Consider the following 26,128-nt stretch of genomic DNA (forward strand, 5'->3'; position numbering starts at 1 on the left):
GCTTAATCTAATTCTTGACTCCCCCTCGTTCTGCCCCTCTACTCTCTAATTTGCTCACCTTGATCATTTTTTTTTTCTGATTTGTCAACCTTGATTACTGTTTTTGGTTCTCTGTGCCTGAAATATTGAGTCTGTTCTGGTCTGGCTATGGTCTGAAGAAGTGGGTCTGTCCCACTAAAGCTCACCCAATAAATTATTTTGTTAGGGTGGATGCACACTTGCATTCCTCTTTTGAAAGTGGCATGCAAATGAGGTAAATAAAAATGCAAATGAGGTGAAAATTTGCATATTTGATACATTATTTGCATATTCTAATTTCAAAAGAGCTTCTTTCGAAAGAAGAAAGCCAGTGTAGACACTGCTCTTTTGAAAGTAAACCCCATCTTCCCTTCCCCATTAAATAAAGGGAAGAAGATGGGGTTTACTTTCAAAAGAGCAGCGTCTACACTAGTTTTCTTCTTTTGAAATTAGAATATGCAAATGAGATGTCAAATATGCAAATTTGCACCTCGTTTGCATTTTCGGTTTACTCCGTTTGTATACCTCTTTCAAAAGAGGAATGCAAGTGTAGATGCACCCTCAGTCTTTAAAGTGCTACTGGGCTGCTCTTTTGTTTTGATAGTTCCTAATTGGTTACTCGTGTCTTCCAATTGCACCTAATCACACTCTCATTAGCTGTTCTTCTTCCATTATCCTTTGATCTCATAGGTTCAAACACCGGTTCCAAATCAATGTGCCGGTTAATTGCTTCATTTCCGGAGCACCATGCTTCGAAAAATTCTCTCCCCTGCCTAGACCCAGCCTGTCCCATCGCCCTCACATCATTAAAGTCAACCTGGTGGCCGGTGTTCTCTTCATGTCATGAGATTAATGATAAGGGGTCCCGGCCGTTTTACAGCCGAGTGATGTTTGTGTATACGAGTGAGTGATTAGCTGTCTTCCCCCTTGTCCAACATCATGCTTGGAACATAAAACGCTTGGAACATTTTCAATATTAAATGGAACCTCCCGAGCTACCTGTTTTTATGTCTATTTTAAGAGGGAGAAGAGACTGGACAGAGGTGACTGCCGGAGCAAGCGCAGGGTAAATACCCTCGGGGCTGCTCCCCTCGCCAGGGCGTCCCTGGAACCCAGCCCCACTGCCCCGCTCTGTTCAAGGCTCCGGTGCAGCCGTGTTTCAGACCAGGCTTTGTCGGCACGTGGGCACGTTTTCAACCCCGCTCAGCGCCGGGCAAGGGACGCAGCCTGAGCTCCCGTCCCCGCCAGCCTGCTGGGAGCAGAGAAGCCCCGGCCCCCGCCCGGCTTGCCGCAGAAGGGACTTGCAGCTGCCGCCCGGTGCAAACGGGGCCAGCGTTGTCTGCACAGAGCCCCCCATGGGGGGGATCGGACATTTCACGGACCCCTTGCACAGCGCTCAGGGCTCCCCGGGGCAGCTCCCCGGGTGACCGAAGAGCCGGAGCCATGCAGCGCCTCCAACGACCCAGGGAATGACGAGCGCCAGGCCGTCGCTCGGCCCCAGAACGGGCCCAGAGAACCACCGCGTTGCAGCTCACAAGGGGCGCGTTTCAGGAAGCAGCTGGGCACAAGAGCAGCTGCCGGTGGGCGATGCAGCTCGGGGCTGGGGATGTGGCCTACCTCCGGCATGACGGAGCTGACCCTCTGCAACCAGTCCTCTCCCTTGAGGATCAGGGTCTTGGGGTTAGCACTGGTGCTCAGCTGCTCCGCAGCCCTGGCTACCTGGCGGAGCAGCCGCCCACGCAGGTCCCTCAGCTGCTGATCCAGGACCGTGGCGGTCACCCGCCCTTGCAGGCTGGGCAGCGGCTGCCTGCAACGAGCGCCCCCAGGGGAGAGGTCAGAGCAGCGAGAATGGGGCGCTGAGGACCGGACCGCCCCTCAGCGGGAGGGACAGGGAGGAGGACCCAGGGCGAGCACCAGGAGAGGTGGCCAGAGCCTTTCCCAGCTAGGCGGGGCTGCTCCCTGCACCCTTGGCCGCTTTTACAGCCCTGCGTTGGGGTGCGTCAGCCCCGCATTGGGCCTGAAGGGGTTAACCGGGCTGAGGAAGCCCCGCCCCCACAGCCATGCTGGGCGTGCTCCCGCTGGGGCGGGCTATAAAGGCCAGTGGCGCTGCCTGGCTGGGATGGCTGGTTGCAGGGGGAGGCTGTGGCCCAAGCCACGGCGGCCAGTCTGTGAAAGCCTGCAGGGGAAGCCCGCACCAGACCAGCGTGGAGGGAGGGAGGGAGGGAGGGAGAGGATGGCTCACGAGGGACTGGTGGGGCACTCGTAACCCCCGGGAGCTCAGGGTGGTGTGGGATTTCCAGCTGGGCTAGCAGCGGACCGTGTCACTGCTGCTAGGGCCCTGGGCCTCCTGGAGGTCCCTCTCCTCCTCCCCTTCCACGCCTGCTCTGACGCTAGCCACTAGGCTGCACTGCCCTGAGCACAGGGCTGTTGGGCCATGCTGCCCCGAGGGGGAGGTCCAGTACAGTTTATGGGGCTGCCAAGGACCCAACACCACCCTCGCAGGGGGCAGACAAGGTGCCCCTCAATACCCAGGTGAAGGAAGCTCCATCCCTTCCCTTGGGAACCGGTTCCACCACCTCACAGATCAATCAGCCTCTGGCTTCCACATCTCAACCCTTCCCCAAGCCCCAGCATGTCCCACCCTGAACATCACCCCTTCCTCCTTGGGGCGCACGCCCCCAGAGCTCGCAGACTGTTCCAAGCCTTGTGGATGAGGGGGAAGCGGTAGATGAAGTATATTGCCACTTTGGTAAGTCATTTGACGGCATCTCTCCTGGCCCCATTAAGAAACAAGGGAAACAGCCTAGATGGGGCTACTGTAAGGTGGGCGTGTAATCGTTTCTTTGTTCTCAATGGCTCACAGTCCTGCTGGGAGGGCATCACAAGTAGGATTCCACAGGGCTCGGTTGTGGGTCTGGTCTGTTTAATATCCTCATCAGCGATTTCGAGAGAAACCTACGAGTTCGCCGATAAAGTTTACGGCTACCACCAAGCTGCGGTGGGTCGCAAGTGCTTTGAGGGATGGGATTGCAATTCAAAAGGATCTGGACAAACTAGGGAGGTGGTCGGAGGAGCCCAGGATGACACTCAATAAGGACGACTTCAAAGTGTTCCTTCCGAAGTGGAGTAATCCATCGCACGCACACAAAAAGGCCTAGGAAGGAGGACCACAGAGAGGGATCTAGGGGCACAGTGGACCACGAGCTAAACATGAGCCAACAGGCTGCGGGATATCAGATTGCTTTGCACTCCTGGAACTCGCCAGGATCTCAGGGTGCTTCCCCCATGGTGGTAGGAGCTGAGTCCATTCCCCTCCGTTGCTGAGCCGGGGGTCCGTGCGCACAGCTGGGGCTGGCCTTAGACGAGCTCTCGGAGCCAGATTTCGAGTCTGCACCCCCCTGAGCAGAGCGGGAGGAACGCCTGGTGCTATTAACCCGCAGGGACCGGACTTGGGCCTCTGTTACCCACAAAGCAAGCTGACTTCAGGGGAGCCCCTCCAGACGCTCATTGCTGGGACTGGCCTCCCAGTCTGTAGCTCCCCACAGGAAAAAGGCCACAGGAGGCCAAGTTACTCCAGCACGTGCGCCTGACTCCGGGGGTTGGCTTCTCAGGGCTCTGGAGCGCCAGGCTTTGGTGCCATCTCTCAGTGCCCTTCTTTCTCCGGTGTCTGCCCACACATTGGCTTCCAACCCTGGCATGGAGATGACTGCTCAGGTTATACCCTCATGACCGTTCTTCCTCTCCAGTAGGACCTCTTCCAGCTGGGAGGAGTTCGGAGACAAGCAGCAGAATGAAGGGGGGCAGGAGAGCTAACAGGGTTATTTCTCTCTTGGCGAAGCAGTCACTAGGCCATGAGGAACATGATAATGATAGAACAGAATCACAGAACTGGAAGGAACCTTGAGTTCATCAAGCACCACCTAGACCATCCCTGACAGGTGCTTGTCTTAAATACCTCCACTGCCTCAGTGACAGGACTATAAGAGAGTTCAGAGAAGAGCTAGATCAATTCATGGAGGTTCGGTCCATAACAGGCTATTAGCCAAGGGCAGGAATGGTGTCCCTGGCCTCTGTTTGTCAGAGGCTGGAGATGGATGCAGGAGACAAGTCGCTTGATCATTGTCCTCGGTCCACCCCCTCTGGGGTACCTGCCACTGGCCACTGTCGGCAGACTGGCTACTGGGCTGGATGGACCTTTGGTCTGACCCAGTTACGGCCGTTCTTATGTTCTTATGAGCATCAACAAGGGAAAGACCAAGACAGTGAGGATCAACCAGTCCAACAACACCACCATCCCACTGGGAGGGGACGGCCTGGAAGATGTGGAGCAGTTCACCTGCTTGGGGAGTATTAAGGGCAGAGATAGAGAAACGGACAGGGACATCAGTGCCAGGACAGGGAAAGCAACAGCTGCATTCAAGACTCTTCGTCGCACCTGGAGTTCACAAATAATACCTGTGAGAAAACCACGAAGGCCTGTGGCACCTTAGAGACTAACGGATTTATTGCAGCATCAGCTTCCGTGGCCAAAGACCTGTTCGTCAGATGGAAGGTGAACATCTGCGAAGAGGAAACTGCGGCTCTTTGACACAGATGTGAAGAGCGTGCTCTCGTCTGGACGTGAGACCTGACATATGAAAAAGGTCTTCCAGTCGCAAGCTACAGACGCTCATAAACAGATGCCTGAGGTCCATCCTGCACATCCGATGGCCAAGAGTTGGCCACAGACGAGGAGCTTTGGAAGAGAGCAGGACAAGAACCACCTGAAGTTCGGATCAAGAGAAGGAGGTGGGGATGGCTGGGCCACACGCTCAGAAAACCATCATCCAGCAGAGTCCACCAAGCTCTCACACAGAACCCGCAAGGAGAGCGCAGAAGCTGAAGCCCTCGGACAAGGGGGAGAAGAGCTACTGAGATTGAAGGAGGACAACTGGGGTCAGCTAGACGTTTTGTCCTGAGGCAGAGTGAAGTGGGGGAGACTTGTAGGTGGCCCGTGCTCCACGCGGAGTACAAGGGTTTGAGTCCAGTAAATCAGCTGAAAGCTGTGCAGCTCACACGCCTACCTGCCCGCCGGGTACATCCGCACAGCCTGTACCACTGAGGTGGGCTCCAGGGCTCCGGCTTGCAGGGCCATCTAACTGCAGGGTGAACCTGGGGGGGCAGGACGCAGCCTGAGCCCTGGGCCTGTCCCGTCCTAAGCCTGGATCTCTGCACTGAAACTCACCGACCCCTTTCCTGGCGCCCGAGCCAGGCCCGAGGGTGTCTAATCACTGTGCCAGGGAGGCCATCCCTCAGCAGCCTCAGCATCCCTCAGGGCAGGCTCACCTGCAGTCCTCCAGCAGCTCCGTCACCAGCTTCTTCCAGGCGGTACCCAGAGCTGGGTCCTCAGCGCTGCGGACAGCCCTCAGAGCATCCAGGTTCGATTTCTGGGGGAGAGGAGAAGCAAGACAACCTGCGGCACATCCGCCAGTGGGTGGATCTGCACCCCGCGTTACATCACACGCAGGGCTGGGTTCTGCTTCCAATCCGGGCAGCTCGGCCATGGGCGGGTTCCCCCAGAATGGTTCACAGCTCCCAGCAGCACTCCCTGGCATGGATGAATGCCGGCAAGGGGTTAAACCCAGGGCGTGGCCAGCAGCCAGGGGAAGCGATGGGGAGAGGGATCATTCTGAACGGAAGCAGTTGCCTGCTGAGGTCGTCTCTGCTCTCTGGCCGGAGCAGAGACCAAGACGCATAGTCCTAACCAGGCTTAACAACTGCAGGGATTATCCTGGCACCTCGGCAGGTGGGCGTGTGATGTGTGAGGAGAAAGGAAACGGTCGGTTAGATGCGAGATGATTGTTTTATTCTGGGTTGGGTGCCAGGCTTTCTAGGCTGGCTGGTGTATTTTTCCCCTGTGCTCTGTAACTTCTCAGCAGAATCCCAGGGAAGTCATTCTCTGTGCTTTGACCCTGACTCTTTAGTTGCTCTGTAATGCCTAGGAATCCGCTATGCTTTGTTTTCTTGTTAAGCTGCTTGTTTTTAAGGCACTGATTGGATTCCCGCAGCCTAGAGAAAGGTTTGTGTGTATCAATGCCTAAGACTGAAAGGTCCATTATCAGATGGCAGCTTAATTTCATTGGTTTCCAAGCTCTCCCCTAATGGAGGGCTAGGAGGGTGTGTTCACCCCACACAGGGGCATCCCAGATGTGTTTTCCGAGGTTCTAACGGGGGGTTTCTCACTCGGGTCCCAGGGTGAGGGAATCTGTGACCTTGGGAAGGTTTTAAGTGGAGACCAGAGAGGCCAGGCATTTCTAAGTCCTCTTGTGGGCCCCGGGTTCTGAACTCAGAGTGTCTGAGTGGGGAACAGCTCTGACACCCTCACAGTACATATTGTTCCAGCCTCTTGCTTCTGTCCCTGCCCTTGGGAGTCAAGGTCCTCCTGCTGTGCAATTCCAGCTCTCCCTTCTCACGGCACCTCCTGGCGCTCCCCGACCAGCCCCTCTCTCTCCTTGGCCTGTGGCCCCTTCAGCACTCGCCGACGTTATCCCGCCGCCCTTAGTTGCTGCTTTGCCAGGCGAGGGCCAGTTAAGGAGCTGTCATCCCCGGCAGCTCCCTCCTCCACCCCGCCAGTATCTCCACGGCATGACGTGTACGCCTGTATAACTGCCCACCGGTGGACTCCAACCTGGGACCTCAGGAGCTTAGTGGAGGAGCTGCTACAGGTTGAGCGAAAAGCCACTCCATGGGACAGGGGACCACACCTTGGTGAGCAGGTCACACTCACGTCACAGCCGTCAGGTGCAGCCCTGCCATGCGACGGGGGGCCCAGAACTGCGCCCCACTTCCTGCTCTGGCTCTCATGTCTTCCTGCCCAGCCTGCTCTGGGTGAGGGCCCCTGCTCCCTGCACTCACCAGCCTGTCCCGGATGGCGTGCATGGTGTTCAGGGTGTCCATGGAGTGGGTAGCATCCTCCCAGAACGAGGTGATGGCCACCATTGGCTTGGTGTCGTACCAGGGCAGGTAGTGATACCGGTTTCCTGGCCGGGGGAGGAAAGGCCGTCAGGGCAGTCAGGCTGGCCCTCGCCCAGGGAAGCAACGAAGCTGCCGGCAGCAGGGCCATGGCCTTTGCGGGGGCTTTGATCCCAGGAACCTGTCTGGGCAGTGGGCAGAAATCTCCGCGGCCCAGCTCAAGTGCCGAGCTGAGAGCAGCCTTGTCTCCATGGGATCCCCTGCCCAGAGGGGCAGAGTCCTCTTGAAAAAGAATTGCTTCTCCAAGCCCAAGGAGCCAGTGAGGGGCAGGGCAGGGCTCGGGTGCTGGCTGCAGGCGCTGGGTAGCTGGACTGTGGGGTCCCACTGCCTGGGGGGTGTCAGACCCAGGATCTGGACCTGGGACAAGGCGTGGGAGACCCTCAGCAGGGACGCTGGCCAGTCCTCACTCAGCCCCAGGGGTTAGTCCCTCCCAACAGGCCGATGGGGCGTCAGAGCCTGGGACAGAAGGCTGCTAGGCCCCAGGAGGAACTGGTCAGAAATTTTCCAGTAAATGTTTCAGGAGTAGAAAACGTCACTTTGTTGACGCCGACCCTGTCAGAACGGGGGGTGATTTTAACACAATTTTGTTCAGGAAAAGCATTGACCAGAAGCAGCATTTCCAGGAGCGATATTCTGAACTCAGGGCTGCAGGATGTTTTGTTTCAAAACTGATTCAGTTTTAGTGCAAAAAAAAAAAAAAAAAAGCCAGTAAGGGCTGAAAGGGGCAGGGAACCCTTCCCGCGGCTTCCGCTGAGCCACAGGGCACCTCCTGGAAGAGGTCACCTCCCAGGAAAAGCTGGATGGGCTGGTTTTCAGCCCGATTTAAAAGAGAACCAGATGTTGACCTGGCAGGATGGGACGTGGCTGGTCACGTCCCTCCGTCTCCACAGAGCCGTTCCTCCTCCCTTGCAGCCAACGCTGTCCTGAGCCACCCCCTCACTTTCACACCCTCTTGGCTCCCGCCTGGTGCCTGTGGGCCGGGCACGGCCTTGCTCCTACCATCAAACACGGCCTGGCTGTACTGGGTGGTGGAGGCGCAGGGCTTGCATGTCACGTCAGACTTGTTGCCGTAGTTCCCGATGCTGACCTCGAACTGGATCAGGCCCTGGAGCGCGGGCAGCATGGTGGCTGAATAGAAGATGGCACACAGGCCGTACTTGCGCCGAGACAGGTAGCGCTGGGAAAGGAAAGACCCCACAGGGAGGGATGGGCGCTGGTGTCTCACAGCAGACGAGGGCGGGAAGAGACCTCAGGAGGTCGTTGAGTCCAGGCCCCTGCTCAGAGCAGGAGCAGCCCCCCACGAAATCATCCCAGCCGGGGCTTGGTCAGGCCGGGGATTCCACCCCACATCCTGGAAACCCATCGCAGGGCTTCGCCTCCCTCCTCCTCATGTAGTTTTGCCAAATATCCAACCTACACCTCCTGCACTAAAACTAGAGACCATCGCTCCTTGTTCTGCCATCCTGAGAGCAGCCTCTCTCCAGCCTCTTTAGAGCTCCCCTTCGGGAAGTTGAGAGCTGCTATTAAATCACCCCTCAGTCTTCTCTTCTGCAGACTAAACAAGCCCAAATCCCTCAGCCTCTCCCCCATAGGTCTTGTGCTCCAGCCCCTAATCATTTTTGTTGCCCTCCGCTGAACCTGCTCCAGCACTTTCACATCCTTTCTATACTGGGGGGCCCAAAACTGGATGCAACACTCCAGATGTGGCCACACCAGTGCCGAATAGAGGGGAACAATCACTTTTCTAGAGCTGCTTGAAATGCTCCTCCTAATGCTCCCCAATATGCCGTTAGCCTTCTTGGCTACAAGGCCAGACTGTTGACTCATATCCAGCCTCTCATCCACTGTGACCCCCAGGGCCGCTCCTGCAGAAACTGCTGCTTAGCCGGTCAGTCTATGTCTACGCAGCAACGTTATTTCGAACTGGGCTACTCCGAGTTGGCTTCTTTCAGTCGCAGCTGCACACCGAATGCACTTTGAACTAGCGCTCAGCAGCGACGTGCAACAGGGCCTGCTTCGAAACAGAGCCATTGGCCATGCCGTGGCTTATTTCCCCGCCTACGCAGCCCCTGCTTCGAAGCAGGCGCTGGGCCTTGTGGAATGAGGTTTCCCTAGTTCGAAATAAGCCACCCACTAGTTTGAAATAGCAGTCGCATGGTGCAGGCGCTAGCGTAGTTATTTCGAAGCAGCTTTGCCGCGTGGACAAACCCTTCGCTCCCAGCCCATAGCAGCGCCTGGGAGTCCACCAGCCGACTCTGCCCTGGTCCTGTCGAACCTCCTCATGTTGCCTCGATCACTGTCGCTTCTCCCTGCAGGTCCTCAGCCAGGCCTTCCCCGAGCCCTGCCCTGGCTAACGCCCCGGCCCTGAAGAGTGCCACCCTGGCTGCCGGCAGTAGCAGGCTCTTATCCTCCACAGGGGCCGGTCGCCAGCAGCTGATGTGGCCGACGGCTAACGAGTGGGACGTGTCCGATTCTCTCATGCAGGAGCTGGGCTCTCCCCCAGGGCTGGCGTGCTCACCCAGCGTCACCGTTCACAGCTCAGTGGTTTGAGCGCTGGCCTGCTAAACCCAGGGTTGTGAGCTCAGCCCTTGAGGGGGCCATTTAGGGAGCTGGGGCAAATACATCGAAAAAGGGATGGGGCTTGGTTTTGCCAAGAATTCAGGGGCCTGGACTCAATGACCTCCTGAGGTCCCTTCCAGCTGTACGAGACGTGGTGTGTGTGTATACAGCTTCCCTGCCGCTGAAGCTGTTCCCGAAGAAGCACTGTCCCCTAGCTCCCTGCCCAGCCCCTCCTGCTGCTCGGCCATGGCTGGGTGGGGCATTGGGCTGGCGGGTCCTGTCTCGGTTAGTTACCTCCACCCTGGCCACAGCCTCTGCAGGGATCTCCTCTGTCTCCCGGTCGCAGGCCTTCTCCATGCTGGTGTTCAGCTCCACCAGCACCCGGCCCCGATAAGCCGCCCCTTCCTCCTGGAAGACAAATGGCTCCTCAGCAGCGCGACAGGAAGGGGATGGAAAAGCAGTAACGGGACCTCTCTGAGAAGGGCCCTGGGGAGCTTTTCCCTCTCTGTGTCCAGGCCTGACACCCCGTGCAAAGGTCTGAGCCCCGGCCGAGGTGTTTCTGGGTGCCCCAGATGGGCTCTGCAAGGGACGTGGCAGCTTATGGGCCAGGCAAGAGGAGAAGGGTCGCTGCTGGGTTTCTCTGATGCACACCGTCCCCCTGCAAGCCCTGGCATGTCCCTGCTCCCGCCGACCCCTCCTCCTGAACCGACAGCCTGGGGCGCTCACCCGGAGCAGGCTGGCCAAGAGCACAGCATGTGTGGGAGGGACCCTGCTGCCTGGGCTGGGCTCAGAGTGGACGGCTGAGGCTGGACGCCGTGCGGAGGGAGCCGGGCTGTCCCCCGGTAGTCAGCCTATCTCCTCGGTGCAATTTGCCCCTCTCTGGAGCAGCTTGGGGAATCGTAGGCTGCCCCAGTCCGCGCAGGGTTGAGGGCAGCTGGCCCCCTGCTGTAGCGGGAATGCCGGATCCATGCTCTGGGCCTCGGGGCAACCCCAGTGCTTGGGAGTCCCCAGGATCCCAACCCAGGATCTGGCCCCTGGAGGGGAGGGAGACACTTACACGCTCAGCGCTGAGGTCCTCGTCCGGGCCAGGGAGGCTGGTGAATTCCCTGGGGCTCCCATAGAGGGTCAGGAAGCTGGGTCCAAAGCAAGGCAGGAACCCAGAGTAATCCCCTGGAACCAGCAGAGGAAGGTGAGAGGAGGAAAGGCCCTGGAAGAAGCCCGCACGCTCCGTGCAGCCGCGGCCCCTACCTTCTATCTCAGCTCCCATGGAGGACACCTGGGACAGGCTGATGGACGTGGTCCCAAGGACGTCCGTCTTTCCCGCTCGGCCCCTGGAAGGGGAGCAGAAGCAAGGGGGCTTTCTGCAGCACTGGAGCGGGATGGGGGTGCTGCTAAGCACTGGGCGTCCCTACGAACCCAGCCCTTGTGCTCAGAGGGCTCCATGGCCTGGGACCAAGTCATTCTGAACTTGGCCAGAACTTTGGGACCCCGCTGTGGGCAACACCTGCATGTAGCCCAAGCAAACTCGGCTGGAAGGATTTGGGGCGAGAGAGGGAGGGAGCTTATCTGGGGGCGAGCCAGGGCGAGAGTAACTCAACATTTCTTACAGGTGCTGTCCTGTGGCCGCCCGGGCCCCTGCCAGCTCTTTGAAGAGCTCCCTGCTGGCTTGCCAGAGCTGGGCACCAGGACGCCTCCTCTGATTTTCATCTCTGGGGCAGGGGCAGAAGGAACTCCCCAGGAACTGAGGACCATCCAGGCTTCCCTTGCCCCGGCCAGGGCCTGGCACCCTTCCCTGTGCATCCACGAGCCCCTCGTGCATCTCCTCCTTGACTTCCACCAATGCCCCCTTTGTCCGACAAGCCAGCCACCCCGCAGTCGCTCCCCTTCCTCCAGGCTTGCCGGCCCCAGCGGGGGACCACCCAGGCGGCGCTTACCCGTTCAGAACAGCGAGTTTGATCTTCTCGCACACGGAGGGCAGCTGCAATGGGAAGGAGAAGGCGAGTCCCCCGGTCCGGCCCTGCGCGTGTTGGACACGCTCGACCAGCGGCGCCCGATTGTCGCACGAGTTCGGCCCCTCGGTGCCCTCCCCCAGACGTGAGAAAGGAACGTGCTCACCGCTGCCCGCCCGACAATCCCACCCCACTTCTCCCAGTGCTAGCCCAACGGCTGGGCCCACCGAGCAACTTGGCTGGCGAGATCCGGAGGGCGGGGGGGGGGGTGCGTGTTCCATTCATTGGGAGTTTGCGACTGAGTTAAGCATTGTTTCCTAGGGTCATTCCTATCAGAGGGGGAGCCGAGTTCAAACCCAAGAAGTCTTCGAACCCAAGAAGCCTTCAAACCCAAGAAGTCGTCCTGTGGCACCTTATAGACTAACAGATATTTAGTCTTCAAACCCAAGAAGTCGTCTTCAAACCCAAGAAGTCGTCCTGTGGCACCTTATAGACTAACAGATATTTTGGAGCAGAAGCTCTCGTGGGCAAAGACCAGCTGAAGCGGGTCTTTGCCCACGAGAGCTTCTGCTCCAAAATATCTGTTAGTCTATAAGGTGCCACAGGACTTCTTGTTGTTTTTTAGGATTATTTTTATTTATCTTTAATTTTTTTCCATGGACCCCTTGTAATACCCCCATGGACCCCAGGGTGGGAGCCACTAGTCTAGCCCTAAATGACACAGTCTGGGTCCTCCTTCCCATGGGTTCCACGGCTGCTTTGGGCCTCCTTCCTTGTGCAGTGGGGACCCAGCCCTTGGGTGCCCTCTTGGCTCGGCGGCCCTGCCCAGCTCTCTCGGCTGCAGGACGGAGAGGCCGAAGGGGGCAGGGGGAGGCCAGCTCCCTCTCTTGAAGGGCTGGTAGCTCACCAGCGCAGGGGCTTCCTTCTTTCCCACCCTACAATGGGGTGTCGACCTCTTCCGATGCCGCCTGGCTGGGTCCACCGCTCCAGTCCCTGGGTTCCCTGGGGCGTGTGCGGGGGAGAAACCAGCTCCCGCCAGGGGAGAGGCCTGGACGTTCCGCACGCACCCTGCGTCATGTCTCCTGCCCCCCAGCATATCCCGGGGACTCTGGGCTGCAAACGCCAGCTTGTGCTAGGAAAGAGACTCTCAGCGTGTCTCGGGCAAGACCGCCCTGGGTCCTCTGTCAAGGGCTCCGAGCCTGGGTGACAGGGAAGAGGTCTGCCCACCTCTCTTCGTAGCCCATCGCCCGTCTCACCTGGGCAGGAAAGAACAGCGCCTGGTTCCACTCAGGGCTGGCATTTCTTGGTATCACTCTGGTTCGGCGCTGAGGGGGTTGAAAGACGCTGTTAGAAACTAGCGAGCGACTCCTCTTCCCCCAGCCACCCCATCAGGGTCAGTCCTGTCCTCCGCCCGCCTCCCTTCCCCGACAACGACGGCACGGCAGAGACTTAGCCTGGAGGACTTTCGTTCCTTCTCCGGGACCACTAGCCTGTCCCCAGCTGCACGCCCATGGGGGGGACACCAGCACCCCTGTTGACTCGCACAGGCTTAGAGGAGTCTGTGTGTGAGAGGCCCTGCCTGGCCTGTCTCAGTGTCAGGGGCTTTGCAGCTGTGCAGCTTCTCTTTCACCAACAGAAGCAGGTCCAAGGAAAGACATCACCTCCCCCACTGCAACAGGACGGGGGTTCTGGGCACAGCTAGAGAAATCAACCCAGGGTAGCTTTGCTTAAATCCAGGCCACTTCCAGCCCAGGCTGGGATTTCCTTCTCACTAAGGCAAATCCAACCAGCCACCACAGCACCTCTGCCAGCCCCACTGCCCAGCCAGACGCCATACAAGCAAACCCCCAGACTTCCCAGCTGTGCTACCAGCCCAGACCGACAACCCCCAACTCAGGTGAGAGGTTATTAAACCTGTTTCCACCAACTGCACACAGATTCTTCTGCCCCCCAAAGGGTCCAGCCTCAGTCCCAGGTCAATATACACTGGGATCTTACCCATATCACCATGCTGGGCCAATACTTCAGCTCTGAACATCTAAAGGTTTATTAACAAAGAAAGAAAGAAAGAACAGGGTGAGAGAGAAGAACTGTTCAAGTGATACTTTACATACATCCATCGCAGCCAGAGATGTTATTTGCTGATTCTTGAAAGTCTTTGCAAGGATCCTTTCGGGGGGTGGGCCCCCAGTCCAGACAGGCTTAACTTATGAGGACTGCAAGATGAATCAAGATGGACCCTACCAGGGTCCCTTTTATAGTTTTTCCAGCCCTTTCTCTTTCCCTTCAGGCACTGGAGAGTCAGGATGACCTGACCCAGGTGGGCTGCATTGCAGGTGACAGTCCCAAATCCCTGAGATGCGTATTTGATGTCTGGCAATCCATCCTTTTGTCTTAGCCCATCAGCCGGGCTGGGGAGGAGCTCTCACCTCCCATTGTGTATTCCTGGCCCTAAAACATTTCTAATACGGCCTCAGAGGGAAAATCTGTAACTCCTCAAGCAAACACGGCACAGATATACAAGTAACACGAGCAGATTCAGGGCATCGCAAGCTTGACTTAGACACCTCCCTTCAGCCACCAGCCACAAGATTTGGTGCCACTCTGTACAATGGTGATCGAAATAGCTTCCAAATCCAACTTAAAAATCCAGTCACATGACACCCACCTGGACTGTTTAGAGCAGGGGTGCTCAACCAGGGGTACCTGTACCCTTTGGGGTATTCTGAGCTCTTCCAGGGGCACATCAACTCACCTAGCTATTGGCCTAGGCTCACAACAGGCTTCCCTAAAAAGCTTTATCAAAGTCGGTAGTAACACGTTTCCCACAATGACTTGTTTGTACAGCTCTGGGCTTTGCACACTCAGATTCACATACAAGATTTATATGCCAATTTGTTTACTGGATAGCATGGTGGCAAACAGGAGAAGGGAAGCGATCTGTCAGTAACAGGGTGTTGTAACACGTGTGTATTTTAAGGTCTGATTTTGGAAGCAAGGCGAAACATACCAGTAACACTCCACCGCGGTACAACGTGCTCTGAGAGAGCAGGACGAATGCGTTGCAATGTGAGTGTCGAAAATTGTGGGTACGGGGGGGTACGTAGAATTTTCTTGTGTGAACGGGGGGTACTTTATAAAAACAGTGGCAAAACTCTGGTTGAGAGATTGTCAGAGGAGGAGTTTCCTTGTAAAAGCTCCCTCCAGCTAATCGGAAGGGCACAAGGATTGTTGTCAAGTATCAGAGGGGTGATTGTGTTAGTCTGACCGGCAAAAACAACGAGAAGCCCTCTGGCACCTTATAGAAGACAAAATGCTCCAAAAAATCTTTTCAAGTACTACTTTACTGCTTTTTTGTTTCCAAAAAATCTGTTATTCTATAAGGTGCCTCAGGAATTTTTGTCGTTTTTAGGGCTTGTTGCTAAAATTAAAGCCCGACAATGCATTATATTCTGGGTGTTTTACTTGTGTTTCCTTCTCTGCTGTATCTTTAACACAAAATCAAAGAATTCGTAAGAGCACTATCGCTGGGCTGCTGTACAGGCTGAGAGGCCTCTGGGGGCCTCGTTTCACAGCTTGATGCGGAAGAGTGACTGGTTTATGTTAACACCTTGGGTCCATGTGTTCCATCCAGATTCTCCAGACACACCAGCAGGTCTCCGTGTGACTCTCAGTGCCCCATGGAGCAGAAAAGGAATTTCCTTCCCCCGCGCAAGGGTATGAAGAGGACTCTGAGAATCACCATTTTGTCTCCAGACATCCCGAACTAAGCCTGTGTGAACTGGAGTCCTGCCCCTCGTGGGGTGTGTTTCCAGAGACTTTCAAGAAATCAGCTTATAGCACTGCTGGCTGCTTCCACAGCTGTGACTGATGTGTGGGACAATCTTTCTCTCTCACCCTGTTCTTTCTTTCTTTGTTAATAAACCTTTGGATTTTAGGTTCTAAATGACTGGCCCAGCGTGGCGATTTGGGTAAGAGCCAAGTATATATTGACCCGAGACTGTGGCTGGACCCTTTGGGGCCCAGGAGGATGTGTGTGGATTTGGTGAGATTGGTTTTCATAACCTCTCACCTGCGTAGGGGTTGCTGGTTTGGGTGTTAGGAGCAGCTGGGAAGTTGGGGGTTTGCTTGTGTGGCTTCTGGCTGGCCAGTGGGGCTGGCAGAGGAACTTCGGGGCTGGTTGGATTTGCCGTAGTGAGAAGGAAATCCCAGCCTGGGCTGTAAGTGGCCCGGTTTTAAGCAAAGACACCCTGGCTTTGTTCTCTCAGCTGTGCCCAGAACCCCCCAACATATTACAACTCCTCAATATTGTGAGGAGAAAGGGAGGTGGATGGGACAGTTTTTCCAATGACTTGTAGATGGCCAGGTAAGTCTATGGCAGATAAGTCAATTCTAGCTACACAACAGCTGTAGCTAGCCTTGTGTATCTGCAATCAACTTAGCTCCCTAATGCAGACCAAGCCTTAGGGAGGGGGTTCGACGGGGGCAGGTAGCCAGACCCCCCAGGGAAGTGAAAACCATGGAGACGTGGGAGACAGGTCAGAACTGGAGGGGGCAGAGGAGCTGGAACAGCAGAGATAAAGGAGGGACAAGGCAGAGCTGGAGGGTAAAATCAAATCAGTATCTAAGTTGTCAGTATACAAATGCCAGAAGTAGGGGGAATAAGTGGGAAGAACTCGAAATGCTTGTAAGATGAACACAAGTATGACATTGGTGGGATCTTGGAGACTTTGTGGGGTAATGCACACAATTGGAACATTGGACAGTTTGGACGGGGAGGAGGTGTTGCCTTATAGATTAAAAATGCGTCTACTTGGACTGAGGCTGAGGTGGATATAGGAAAGAGGCTAGTTGAGAGTGTCTGGTTAAGGCTAAAAGGGGCAAAGAAGAGGGGAGACGTCATGGTAGGGTCTACTACAGACCATCTAACCAGGAAGAAGAGGTGGATGAGGCTTTTTTTAAACCACTACCAAAACCATCCAAAGCCCAGAACTTGTAGCAATGGGGGATTTCAGCTCTCCAGATCTCTGTTGGGAAAAGACCACAGCAGGGCACAGATTATCCAACAAGTTCTTGGAATGCACTGGAGACGGGTGGAGAAAGCTATGGGGTAGAAGCTGTTTTGGATTTGATGTTTACAAACAGGGAAGAACTGGCTGAGAAGGTGGAAATGGCAGGCGGCTTGGGTGAAGGTGATTATGAAATGACGGAGTTCATGATTCTAAGGAGTGGTAGAAGAGAGAACTCCAAAATAAAGACAGTGGACGTCAGGAAAGCAGACTCCAGTGAACTCAGAGACCTGGTAGGTGAGGTCCCATGGAAAGCAAGATTAGGAGGAAAAACATTTGAAGACAGTTGGCAGTTTTTCAAAGGGACAGTACTAAGGGCAAGAGCAAACCACTCCTCTGTGTAGGAAGGGTTGGGACTGTGGTAAGAGACCAGCTTGGCTTACCCAGGAGAACTTAAACGATCTAAAAATCTCTCTGACCTGGTTCTTTCTTTTTTGTTAATAAACCCATAGACGTAAGGATCTGGCTTTTGCATGGTGATTTGGGTAAGATCCAAGTATATATTTTTGTGATGCTGTTGCAAAAAAACAAACATGATTCTGGGCTGCATTAACAGGTGTGCTGTGAACAAGACATGAGAAGTCATTCTCCCGTTCTACTCTGCGCTGGTTAGGCCTCATCTGGAGTATTGTGTTCCAGTTCTGGGCACTGCAGTTCAAGAAAGATGTGGAGAAATTAGAGAGGATCCAGGAAAGAGCAACAAGAATGATTAAAGGTCTAGAGAATGTGACCTATGAAGAAAGGCTGAAAGAATTGGGCTTGTTTAGTTTGGAAAAGAGAAGATTGAGGGGGACATGATAGCTGTTTTCAGGTATCTAAAAGGGTGTCATAAGGAGGAGGGAGAAAACTTGTTCTTCTTGGCCTCTGAGGACAGAACAAGAGGCAATGGACTTAAACTGCAGCAAGGGAGGTTTAGGTTGGACATTAGGAAAAAGTTCCTAACTGTCAGGGTGGTCAAACAGTGGAATAAATTGCCAAGGGAGGCTGTGGAATTTCCATCGCTGGAGATATTTAAGGTCAGGTTAGAGAGATGTCTATGAGGGATGGTTTAGACAGTACTTGGTCCTGTCTTTAGGGCAGGGGGCTGGACTCGATGGCCTCTCGAGGTCCCTTCCAGTCCTAGTGTTCTGTGATATTGACCAGGGGCTGTGGCTGGGCCCTTTGGGGTCTGGAAGAATCTGTGTGCTGTTGGGTGAAACTGATTTAATAACCTTTCACCTTAGTTTGGAGCTGTTGTTCTTGGCGTTCAAAGTAGCTGGAGAATCTGGGGGTTTGCTCGTGTGGCATCTGGCTGGCCAGTGGGGCTGGCAGCGGTGCTGTTGTGGCTGATTGGATTTGCCTTTGTGAGAAGTAAACCTCAGCCTGGGGCTGCAAGTGGCCCGGTTTTAAGCAAAGTTACCCTGGGTTGACTTCTCTAGCTGTGCCCAGAAACTGCGTCCTATCACACTAGCCATGAGCTGGTCAGTTTCCCAGGTCCTGCAAGCAGCAGGGAGCTGACAACCAGGCAGCAGCCTGGCTCCTGGCTCCACTCCCCTTGCAGAGCCATGAAACTGACTAGGGCAGCAGCCTTGATCAGTTTTCTGGCTCCAGCCAGTGGAGGCGCAGCCAGGACCAGGCCCAGCCTGGCTTCTGCCTCCCCTCCCCTCCTTGCAGGACATGGGAAACTGAACAGCCCACCAGGGCTGATCAGTTTCCTGGCTGCTTCTCCTTGCCTTCCCTCAGCTGCATAGCTGTCAGCCTCACAGCAGCACCGCTGGGGTAACACAGGGAGAAAGGGCTCTCAGCCTGCCTGGCTGTCCACAGCTGCGGGCAGCTAGGCAGGGCAACAGCCATAGAGAAGCTTCAAGTTGTTCTTAACTCACACAACTTGGGTTATGTGCAACCTGAAGCCTCGCATTTTGATGGTTTACTGTATGGACCAGGCAGCTGAACTTCAGTGGCAGGAAAGATGACAGAACATATAATTTAGGAACCCATCTGCAAACATCTGGAAGACAACGAGGTGATAGGGAACAGCCAGCACGGATTTGTCAAGAACAGATCACCTCAGACCAATTGGATAGCTTTCGCTGCCAGGATAACAGGCCTTGTGGATAAGGAGGAAGCAGTGGATGTGGTGTACCTTGACTTTAGTGAAGCATTTGGTATAGTATCAAACAATCTGCTTCTCAGTAAACTAGGGGAATGAAGCCGAGATGGGGCTGCTATCAGGTGGATAACTGTTCACAGAGAGCAGTTATTAATGGTTCACAGTCACGCTGGAAGGGGGGTTCCACGGCGGTCAGTTTTGGGGCCAGATCTGCTCAATATCTTCATCAACAATCTAGATACTGGCATAGAGAGTTTGCTCTAAGTTTGCAGACGATACCAAGCTGGGAGGGGTTGCAAGTGCTCTGGAGGATAGGGTCAGAATTCAGAATGAGCCAGACAAACTGGAGAAAAGGTCTGGGGAAAATAGGCTGAAGTTTAAAAAGGACAAATGCAAAGTGCTCCACTTAGGAAGGAACCATCAGCTTTACACACACACGATGGGAAGTGACTGCCTAGGAAGGGGTACTGCAGAAAGGGACCTAGGGGTCAGAGTGGCCCACAAGCTGGGTATGGGTCAACCGAGTGTCACCTGTGCAAAAAAAGCCAATGTGATTCTGGGATGTACTAACAGGAACAAGACAGAACAAGTCACTCCTCCACTCTGCTCTGCTCTGCTCTGCTCTGCTCTGCGCTGGAGTACCACGTCCAGTTCTGGGTACTGTGTTTTAGGAAAGATGTGGAGAAATTGGAGAGGGTCCAGAGAAGAGCAACTAAAACGATTGAAGGTCTAGAAAATCTGACCTGAGAGGGAAGCGTAAAAGAACTGGGTTTGTTTAGGGTGGAAAAGAGAAGGCTGAGAGGGGACACGATCACAGCTTTCAAGTATCTAAAAGGGTTTTAGAAGAAGGGAAAAAAATTGTTCGCCTTGGTCTCTAATGACAGGACGAGGAGCAATGGGCTGAAACTGCAGCCAGGGAGGGTGAGGTGGGACATTAGGAAAAACTTCCCAACTGTCCGGGTGGTTAAACACTGCAATAAATTGCCCAGGGAGGTTGTGGACTCTCCATCACTGGGGATAGTTAAGTGCAGGCTGGATAAATCCCTAACAGGACCACAGACGGTGCTAGGTCCTGCCTTGAGGGCAGGGGATTGGACCTGATGACCTCTCGAGGTCCCTTCCAGTCCTGCTGTTCTACACTTCTACCCACACTTCCTGGAGATGCAAATCTGAAGTCCATCACCCCTGCTGCCATGGCATTTCCCAGGGCCCCACACCTGTCTGCTGTGTCCATGTTCGGAGGACAAGCCGGGTGGCAGCTCAGGAGAGGGCCGTTTCCTGGTGCTGCAGCTTTTTCTCCCTTGGCCTGCAGTGTGCACCCATCTCCCGAAAAGTCCCTTCCCCGCCCAGGGCTGTGCGTCACCTACCTTTTTCCCTGCAAAAGTGACTTCCACACAGGGGTCAACGCAGCTCCTCGTGTCGGCGTGCGTCTGGAACAGAGACCGGAAGTAATGCAGGCCGGAGGGCTCCGCTAAAGGGGGAAGAGGCGTGTCAGACAGCTCCTGGCCAGCACCGTGGGCTCCTGCTGACCTGTGCTGCCATGAGGGGCCCACGCTCTCCCCTCGGCGGAAGGACTGGGTTAGAGTCAGCAGGGTCAGAAAGGGGAGAGGGAGCTGGTGAGGCTGGAAAGCCGGCAGGCGAAGGGCCTCGGGCACGCGCTGCCAGCTTAGAACAGGGGGCTCAGACCCTAACATGTTCGGCTCCGTACACGTCTTTCCGGCCCCTTTCAGCGCTGTCGTTGCAGAGGGCTGAGCCACAGGGACCGTTAACCCCTTGTCTTCGGTGCACGCCGGTGCTCAGAGCTGCACGACCATTCGAGGGTGCAGCCCGCCCCCCGCAAGGACTGAGGACCAGTCCCTGGAGTCCTGGCTCCCGGTCCCCACCTCTGACCACCGGGCGGGGCGGGGAGTGTCTCGGCTCCGGGAGACACCTACTTTGGGGCATGTCCTCAGCTCGGTAGATGCGGAGCTGAAAGGTGGCTGTGCACAGGGGCATCGTGGCTGGCTTGAGAAGGTCGGACTCCACATCCCCTCCCTCCGCAGGCTTGTCTGGCTCCTGAGAGAGGCGAGAAGAGGGCGGACGGACACGGCAGTGAGAGAACCCCCCCGCCCCGGTGCAGCCTGTGCAGGATTAGGCTCGGAGAGAGGACAGCTCTGCCAGGGTCCACAGAAGGAGGAAAACTGGACCCTGGTGCGGCAGCTGGGAGTCATCTCGGGGCACTTGGGCGTGAAGGGCGGCCGGCAGCAGGCAGAGAGCCTGGCTGGAGGGTGGGTAGCGTAGGCCTGGCCGGGGCGGGGGAGAGCGTGAGAGGTGGACAAGGCAGGGAGGTGGAGAGGAGAGAAGACATAAAAGGAGAACAAGAGACAGCGGTAGGTGGTGGGGAGGGAGTAGCTCAGTGAGAGGGTCCCTGGGTTCCCCTCCTGCAGCACGACTGATGGGGGAAGGACGGACCCCCCAGCCCAGGCCAGCAGAGGCAGGTGCAGCCAAACCCCTCCAGCAGAAGGGAGAGGCGTGGGAGCCTGGCGAGACCCTGGGGCACCCTGCTACAGTGTGAACACCTTAGCAACGGGTTGTGCCAGGACCTGATTTCCAGGGGCGTGGTGGACCCGCGGCCGAGGCTCTGTGCAGCGGGAACTCAGCACTTCTGCCAGGCCGGGGTTTCTGCCGCTCCACCCTCCCCCGGAGGTCAAACCCCGCCCATTGCAGCTGAGTCAGGCTAGGCAGTGGGTGCAGAAGGGGACCCTGGAGGGACGCCTAGGAGAGCACACTGCAGGCGCAGGCCACGTTCGTGTGTTGCAGGTATCAGGGACAGGGTGCAGCAGTAGGAACTCGGCGGGATCAGAGCCCACATCATGTCCCTTTCCTCGGAGGTGCTTACCAGCGCCCGGTCCCCGGCTCCCAGCACGCAGAGGCTGACTCTCAAGTAGCCCCTCAAGCCAGCGTTGAGATGAGTAGGGTGGTAAAGGCTCAGCCACTTCCAGCTGAGCGCGTGACCTGGGCGAGGAGGACAGCCAGGTCTGCTTCTTGTGCGTTTCCTTACGTTCTTCCCACCCCACGCTCAGCGTCCACACCTCCCAGCTTCCCCGGCCAGATGGCGCCGCTGCGACCTCCTGTCCAGCCTGCGCTGGAGCACAACCCAGGGACCTGCCCACAAGAGCTCCTGCTGCAGGGTTCGTGAAAGGACACCCAGGCTTGATTGAAAAATAGTCTGTCCTGGAGAACCACCGCAACCCTGGGGTGGCTGTAACCGTGAATGACATTCGCCACTGTACAACGAGGCCTGATTTCCAGTCCAGTGGTCTGGTTTCAACTCCCAGCCACTGAGATGGATTGGAACTTACTCCGCTGGATAGGAAAGCCCATCGTCAGTCTTTGCTCCTCCCCATCTGGCATCAGGTCGCCCCTCACCTTTCCTTCGGTACACTGAAGAGGAGGTCCTTGGAGCAATGGGTCTTCTAATCTTATGCTGCGGTGTCCAACCCGCATGGGCTGGGAAGGGGCTATGGCCAGGCAGGGCGGTTAAGTCCAAAGGCTGCCCTGAAAGCACAGTCCTCTGGGTAGGTCCCGACCCTTTAAAACCACAAGGCTGCAGGAGAAAGTGCTGCTGCTGGGAAGGGATGGCCACAGCGGGGGAAAAAAGGAAGAGGGCTTGGAGCTGGTACCCCCAAGAGCTCGGACGGGAGCCAGGAGTGGCAGGAAGCAGTTCCGGGATGGAGCAGAGAGGCCTGCAAGAGGAAAGCCCAGAGCATCTGTGTTGAGGGTCTGTCAGCTGCCAGTAATGTGGAGAAGACAAACTAGGTTCTCCAGGGGGCAGTGACCCGAGCGCTGCAGTTAGTGGGGAAGCGGGATACTGGGAGAAAACACAAGGAGGAGGGTTCCTCAGGAGAGGGCCCCTGATTCATATGGAGACAGCAAGGCAATCGGCTAGTTATCAGCTGCCTCTGCCAGAATGCAAGACTCCTGGGAAACAAGCAGGAAGAACTGGAACTCCTGGAACAGCCGAGGAGCTACGATGTGATTGGAATAAAAGACTTGGCGGGGTGTGATGGGGTTCTGGGGTCCCCCAAGCTCTGCACCCTGTCCGCAGGCAGGAGAGTCTCTTACTTAGCAGGAGAACAGCGGGTTTATTAGCCGACAGGACACAGCATCGTACAGAGGAGTCAGTGCAGCAGGCAGAGACAGCCAGTCCCATCCATGTTGAGGAGAGGAGGCCCCGAGGGGCCCCCAGAGCTGGGGCCTGGCCCCCTCCTTTGTCTCGCTCTCCCTCAGCCCAGACTAACTGCTTCCAACTCCCAGTTCCAATTCAAACCCCTCAGGCTCCACCTCCTCCTTTGTCTGCAGTACAAAGGTGTTACCTGGTTGTCAGGGTTACCCTCAGCAGGAGCCCCACACCCTCTGTGAGCCACACACACACACACACAGGTATCCCCCACTCCATCACATCTCTCCCCCCTTCCAGACCGAACTGAGCGGGGTCACTCAGCCAGTGACCTGGGGAAGTTTGGGGCCCTCCCCTCGTGATTGGGCATCGGCTGCACCCTCAGTGCTCCCCTTGATGTGCACCACCTCCATGTCATAATCCTGCTGGGGGAGGCTCCAACTCAGGAGGTTGGTATTGGCCCTTTTCATGTGATGCAGTCGGGCAAGTCCCTTTAGTTCCCTCAGGCTGGTCGGTCTCCCTGCTTCTGTCTCTGGTCCATCAGCCACGTTCTTAAGTCGGGCAGGCAGAGCCCATACAGATGCTGCAGCACCAACAGATCAAACAGGTCTTTTCTGGTCTGGGCCCTGCCCTGTCTGCCCACCAGTCCATACAGCTGCTCCGGCCAATGTTTGGAATTCAGTTACAGTCCAGTAAAGGAAGGTACAAATGCTTCCACCCTTGGCATTTAGCCAGACCACCAAAATGGTTGTGTGCCTCAGTTTCCCCTTCCATGCCACACAATAGGTTTGGAATGTTCCTCCTCATGTGAGAGGTTGCAAGACTAGTTACAGGGAACAATGGTGACATTTCAGAGTTACAGACTCCTTCAACATACAACTCATGCTTCTACATCAATGTCATCATGTTACATGGCTCTTTCCAAACATTTAGTACATGGTACAATTTTACAGCTTTTGGTAGCAGCACCCCTTGGTTACAGCAGTCAGCGTGAGTAACAGACCAACCCCATTGCAACTGCACATTTACGTTGCTCTTTGGTAGACCACAACCTTTGTGCAACATCCTTGAGAATCCGGTATTTTGGGGATAAATGGCTGAGGCCTTTCTTAGCACCATCAAGTTCTAATCTTCTCTCTTGCCCCCTGGGGTGGAAATTTGATCTCTCTGGCTGTGCCCTCTCTTCTAACAAGAGCTGGGCCATTGATGATCTCAGGGAGACTTCCCGCTCCCAGCCAGCCTGGAAATTTGCAAACCAAACTGGTTTCTAAAAGTTGTTTTGTGAGTCCCAGACACAGAATCCACATGGAGGAATCCCTGTTTATCCCTTATCGGCCCACCAGGCCCAAAGCTCCTTTGTCCTTCCACCTCCAACTACTGCCTCCCCATGGAATCAGAATTGGAGTCCAGTGTGAGAATATAAGTGTTTCTAGCATCTGGAGATGGGGAATTGCTGGCCCTCTCCTGCATCCTACAGAGATTGACTGTGCAGCCGTTTCACTTGGTTCTCACAGGGCTGCTCACATTCCCTGATAGTTTTCACTTTACTTGCACCAACTTCCAATTCCTGAGAAACTTTTACACTGCCTGCTTTGGACCCTTCCAGAGCACAGCCAGTGGTTTCACACTCAGACAGGTCCTGGCCATCAGGAGCTGAAACAAACTTCTCCCCAGGCAAAGGGTTGCTCTGGTGCTTACAGACAAGCACCTTTCCTGTTCACTCTCCTCCACCTCACTCCCATTGTCTGCAGTCCCCACAGACGGGTCAGGAAAAGTTTCAGGAAAATTCTCTTCCTTAAGAGCTTTCCCAAACAATAACTCACCCCTGTCTGCCTCCACGGGGGCACTGCTCCCTTGAGCCACAACCAGCTCCTGGGTTTCACCTACACCCAGGATCACTTCTGGCCCGTTAGGCAGATTCCCACGTAATCCCCCTCCAGGCAGACAGCCAGTACCACCGGACAGAAGGTTAGGATCCCTTTCCTCCCTTCTGCTACCAGCTCCTTTATCTTCATCAGTCAGCTTAACTCCATTGCCCGTCTGTTCTTGTGTCCTGGCGAGAGGATGACTCTGGTAGGACAGAGTCCTCTCACCCCCTCCCAGTAACACCTCAGCATCAGGCAAAGAACAAGGACCAGAATCGTCTGGTCTCTGGGATTCCCTGATGATACTAACTGGATCAGACCGAGTTAAAGCATCATCCCCCCTGAGAGACACAGAGGCAGGCCCACTTCCCATCTGGGCTTCAGCTGCCCTCAGATCCAGCTCTGGGATCTTGGCTCCCTCTCGAGCCCCCACAGGCTCAGGCAAAGGATTCACTTCCCCAGAAGCAGAAGCACTTTTCTTGCACCAAGGACCAGCGTCCTTAGCAGGGATACCACTGCCCATCCCAGAGCCATTCCCTCTGCTCCAGCCCCCATGGCTGGATTCAGAGACACACCTGGAATGCTCTTTTCTGGTGGATCCTTCTCCAGCCACCCCAGGCTGGTGAATCTTCCTCAGACAATGGGCTAGTTTCCTCATTGGCACCTTTTCCAAACGCAGGCTCTGCTCTCTCCCCAGGCTGCTGCTGCTGCTGTTCAACACAGACAGACAATGGGAGACACTCTCTCCTTTGTCCCAGCCCCCCGGCTGGTCTCCACACACACACAGAAGGTGAAGCAGCTTCTCTCTGAGACAACTTGCCATTCGCAGTGGATCAGCTGCTTTCCTGCACAGACACACAGGCACCTTCCTCGGCCCAGGCCTGGAAAACTCTTCGCAGGTCTGTCTTGGCCACTAGTAGATGATGGGTTGGAATCGCTCCTTCCCTCCTTGAGCTGTGGCAGGCCACTCGGTTCAGAGCTCCAGGCAGTCCAGGGTTCCCTGCCCCGATACGGGCTCACCACTGCAGGATTCTCCTTAACCCTCAGCTCCGCCACTGCACATCCACGCTGCCTTGTCCAGCTTCTTTAATCTCGATTCAGTTTCCAGGTGCTGCCACTTCACAGCGGAGTTGCTCAGCGTGGTTGCAGGCTCTCAGGCTGATGCCCTCTGCACCCCACGATTCCTGGAAGAATCCCTTCAGTGTGCCAGGCTCCTTGCGGGTCACAAGCTCCCCGGGGTTAGGCCGTAGGCCCCTCTGCCCTCTGGGACCGACTCCAACAGACTCTCAGAGGAACCCCCTCTTCAGTGTGACACCCGCTCTCGAGAACCGTGACCACAGTTGCTTGGGTTCGGCCGCAGGCCCCTCCGCCTTGGGGAGCTGCACCTCACTGCCCTTCAGCACACCTGG

General features: G+C 55.8%; 1 protein-coding gene across 1 annotated transcript in view; it reads right to left on the bottom strand.

Annotated features, from left to right (window-relative positions):
• The window catches only part of FER1L5 (fer-1 like family member 5), an 82,921-nt gene that overhangs the window by 32,279 nt on the left and 24,514 nt on the right, over nucleotides 1-26,128 (bottom strand). The window contains exons 13-24 of the mRNA XM_074981575.1: nucleotides 21,574-21,676; nucleotides 20,630-20,750; nucleotides 20,063-20,166; nucleotides 12,794-12,862; nucleotides 11,523-11,566; nucleotides 10,837-10,919; nucleotides 10,646-10,758; nucleotides 9,883-9,996; nucleotides 8,029-8,206; nucleotides 6,913-7,037; nucleotides 5,344-5,444; nucleotides 1,636-1,825 (exon numbers count right to left, since the gene is read on the bottom strand). Coding sequence (XP_074837676.1) covers nucleotides 1,636-1,825; nucleotides 5,344-5,444; nucleotides 6,913-7,037; nucleotides 8,029-8,206; nucleotides 9,883-9,996; nucleotides 10,646-10,758; nucleotides 10,837-10,919; nucleotides 11,523-11,566; nucleotides 12,794-12,862; nucleotides 20,063-20,166; nucleotides 20,630-20,750; nucleotides 21,574-21,676 — 1,345 coding nt within the window. The remainder of the gene's footprint in view (nucleotides 1-1,635; nucleotides 1,826-5,343; nucleotides 5,445-6,912; nucleotides 7,038-8,028; nucleotides 8,207-9,882; nucleotides 9,997-10,645; nucleotides 10,759-10,836; nucleotides 10,920-11,522; nucleotides 11,567-12,793; nucleotides 12,863-20,062; nucleotides 20,167-20,629; nucleotides 20,751-21,573; nucleotides 21,677-26,128) is intronic.

The sequence above is a fragment of the Carettochelys insculpta genome, chromosome 31 (assembly GCF_033958435.1).
Source record: "Carettochelys insculpta isolate YL-2023 chromosome 31, ASM3395843v1, whole genome shotgun sequence".
NCBI lineage: Eukaryota > Metazoa > Chordata > Testudines > Carettochelyidae > Carettochelys > Carettochelys insculpta.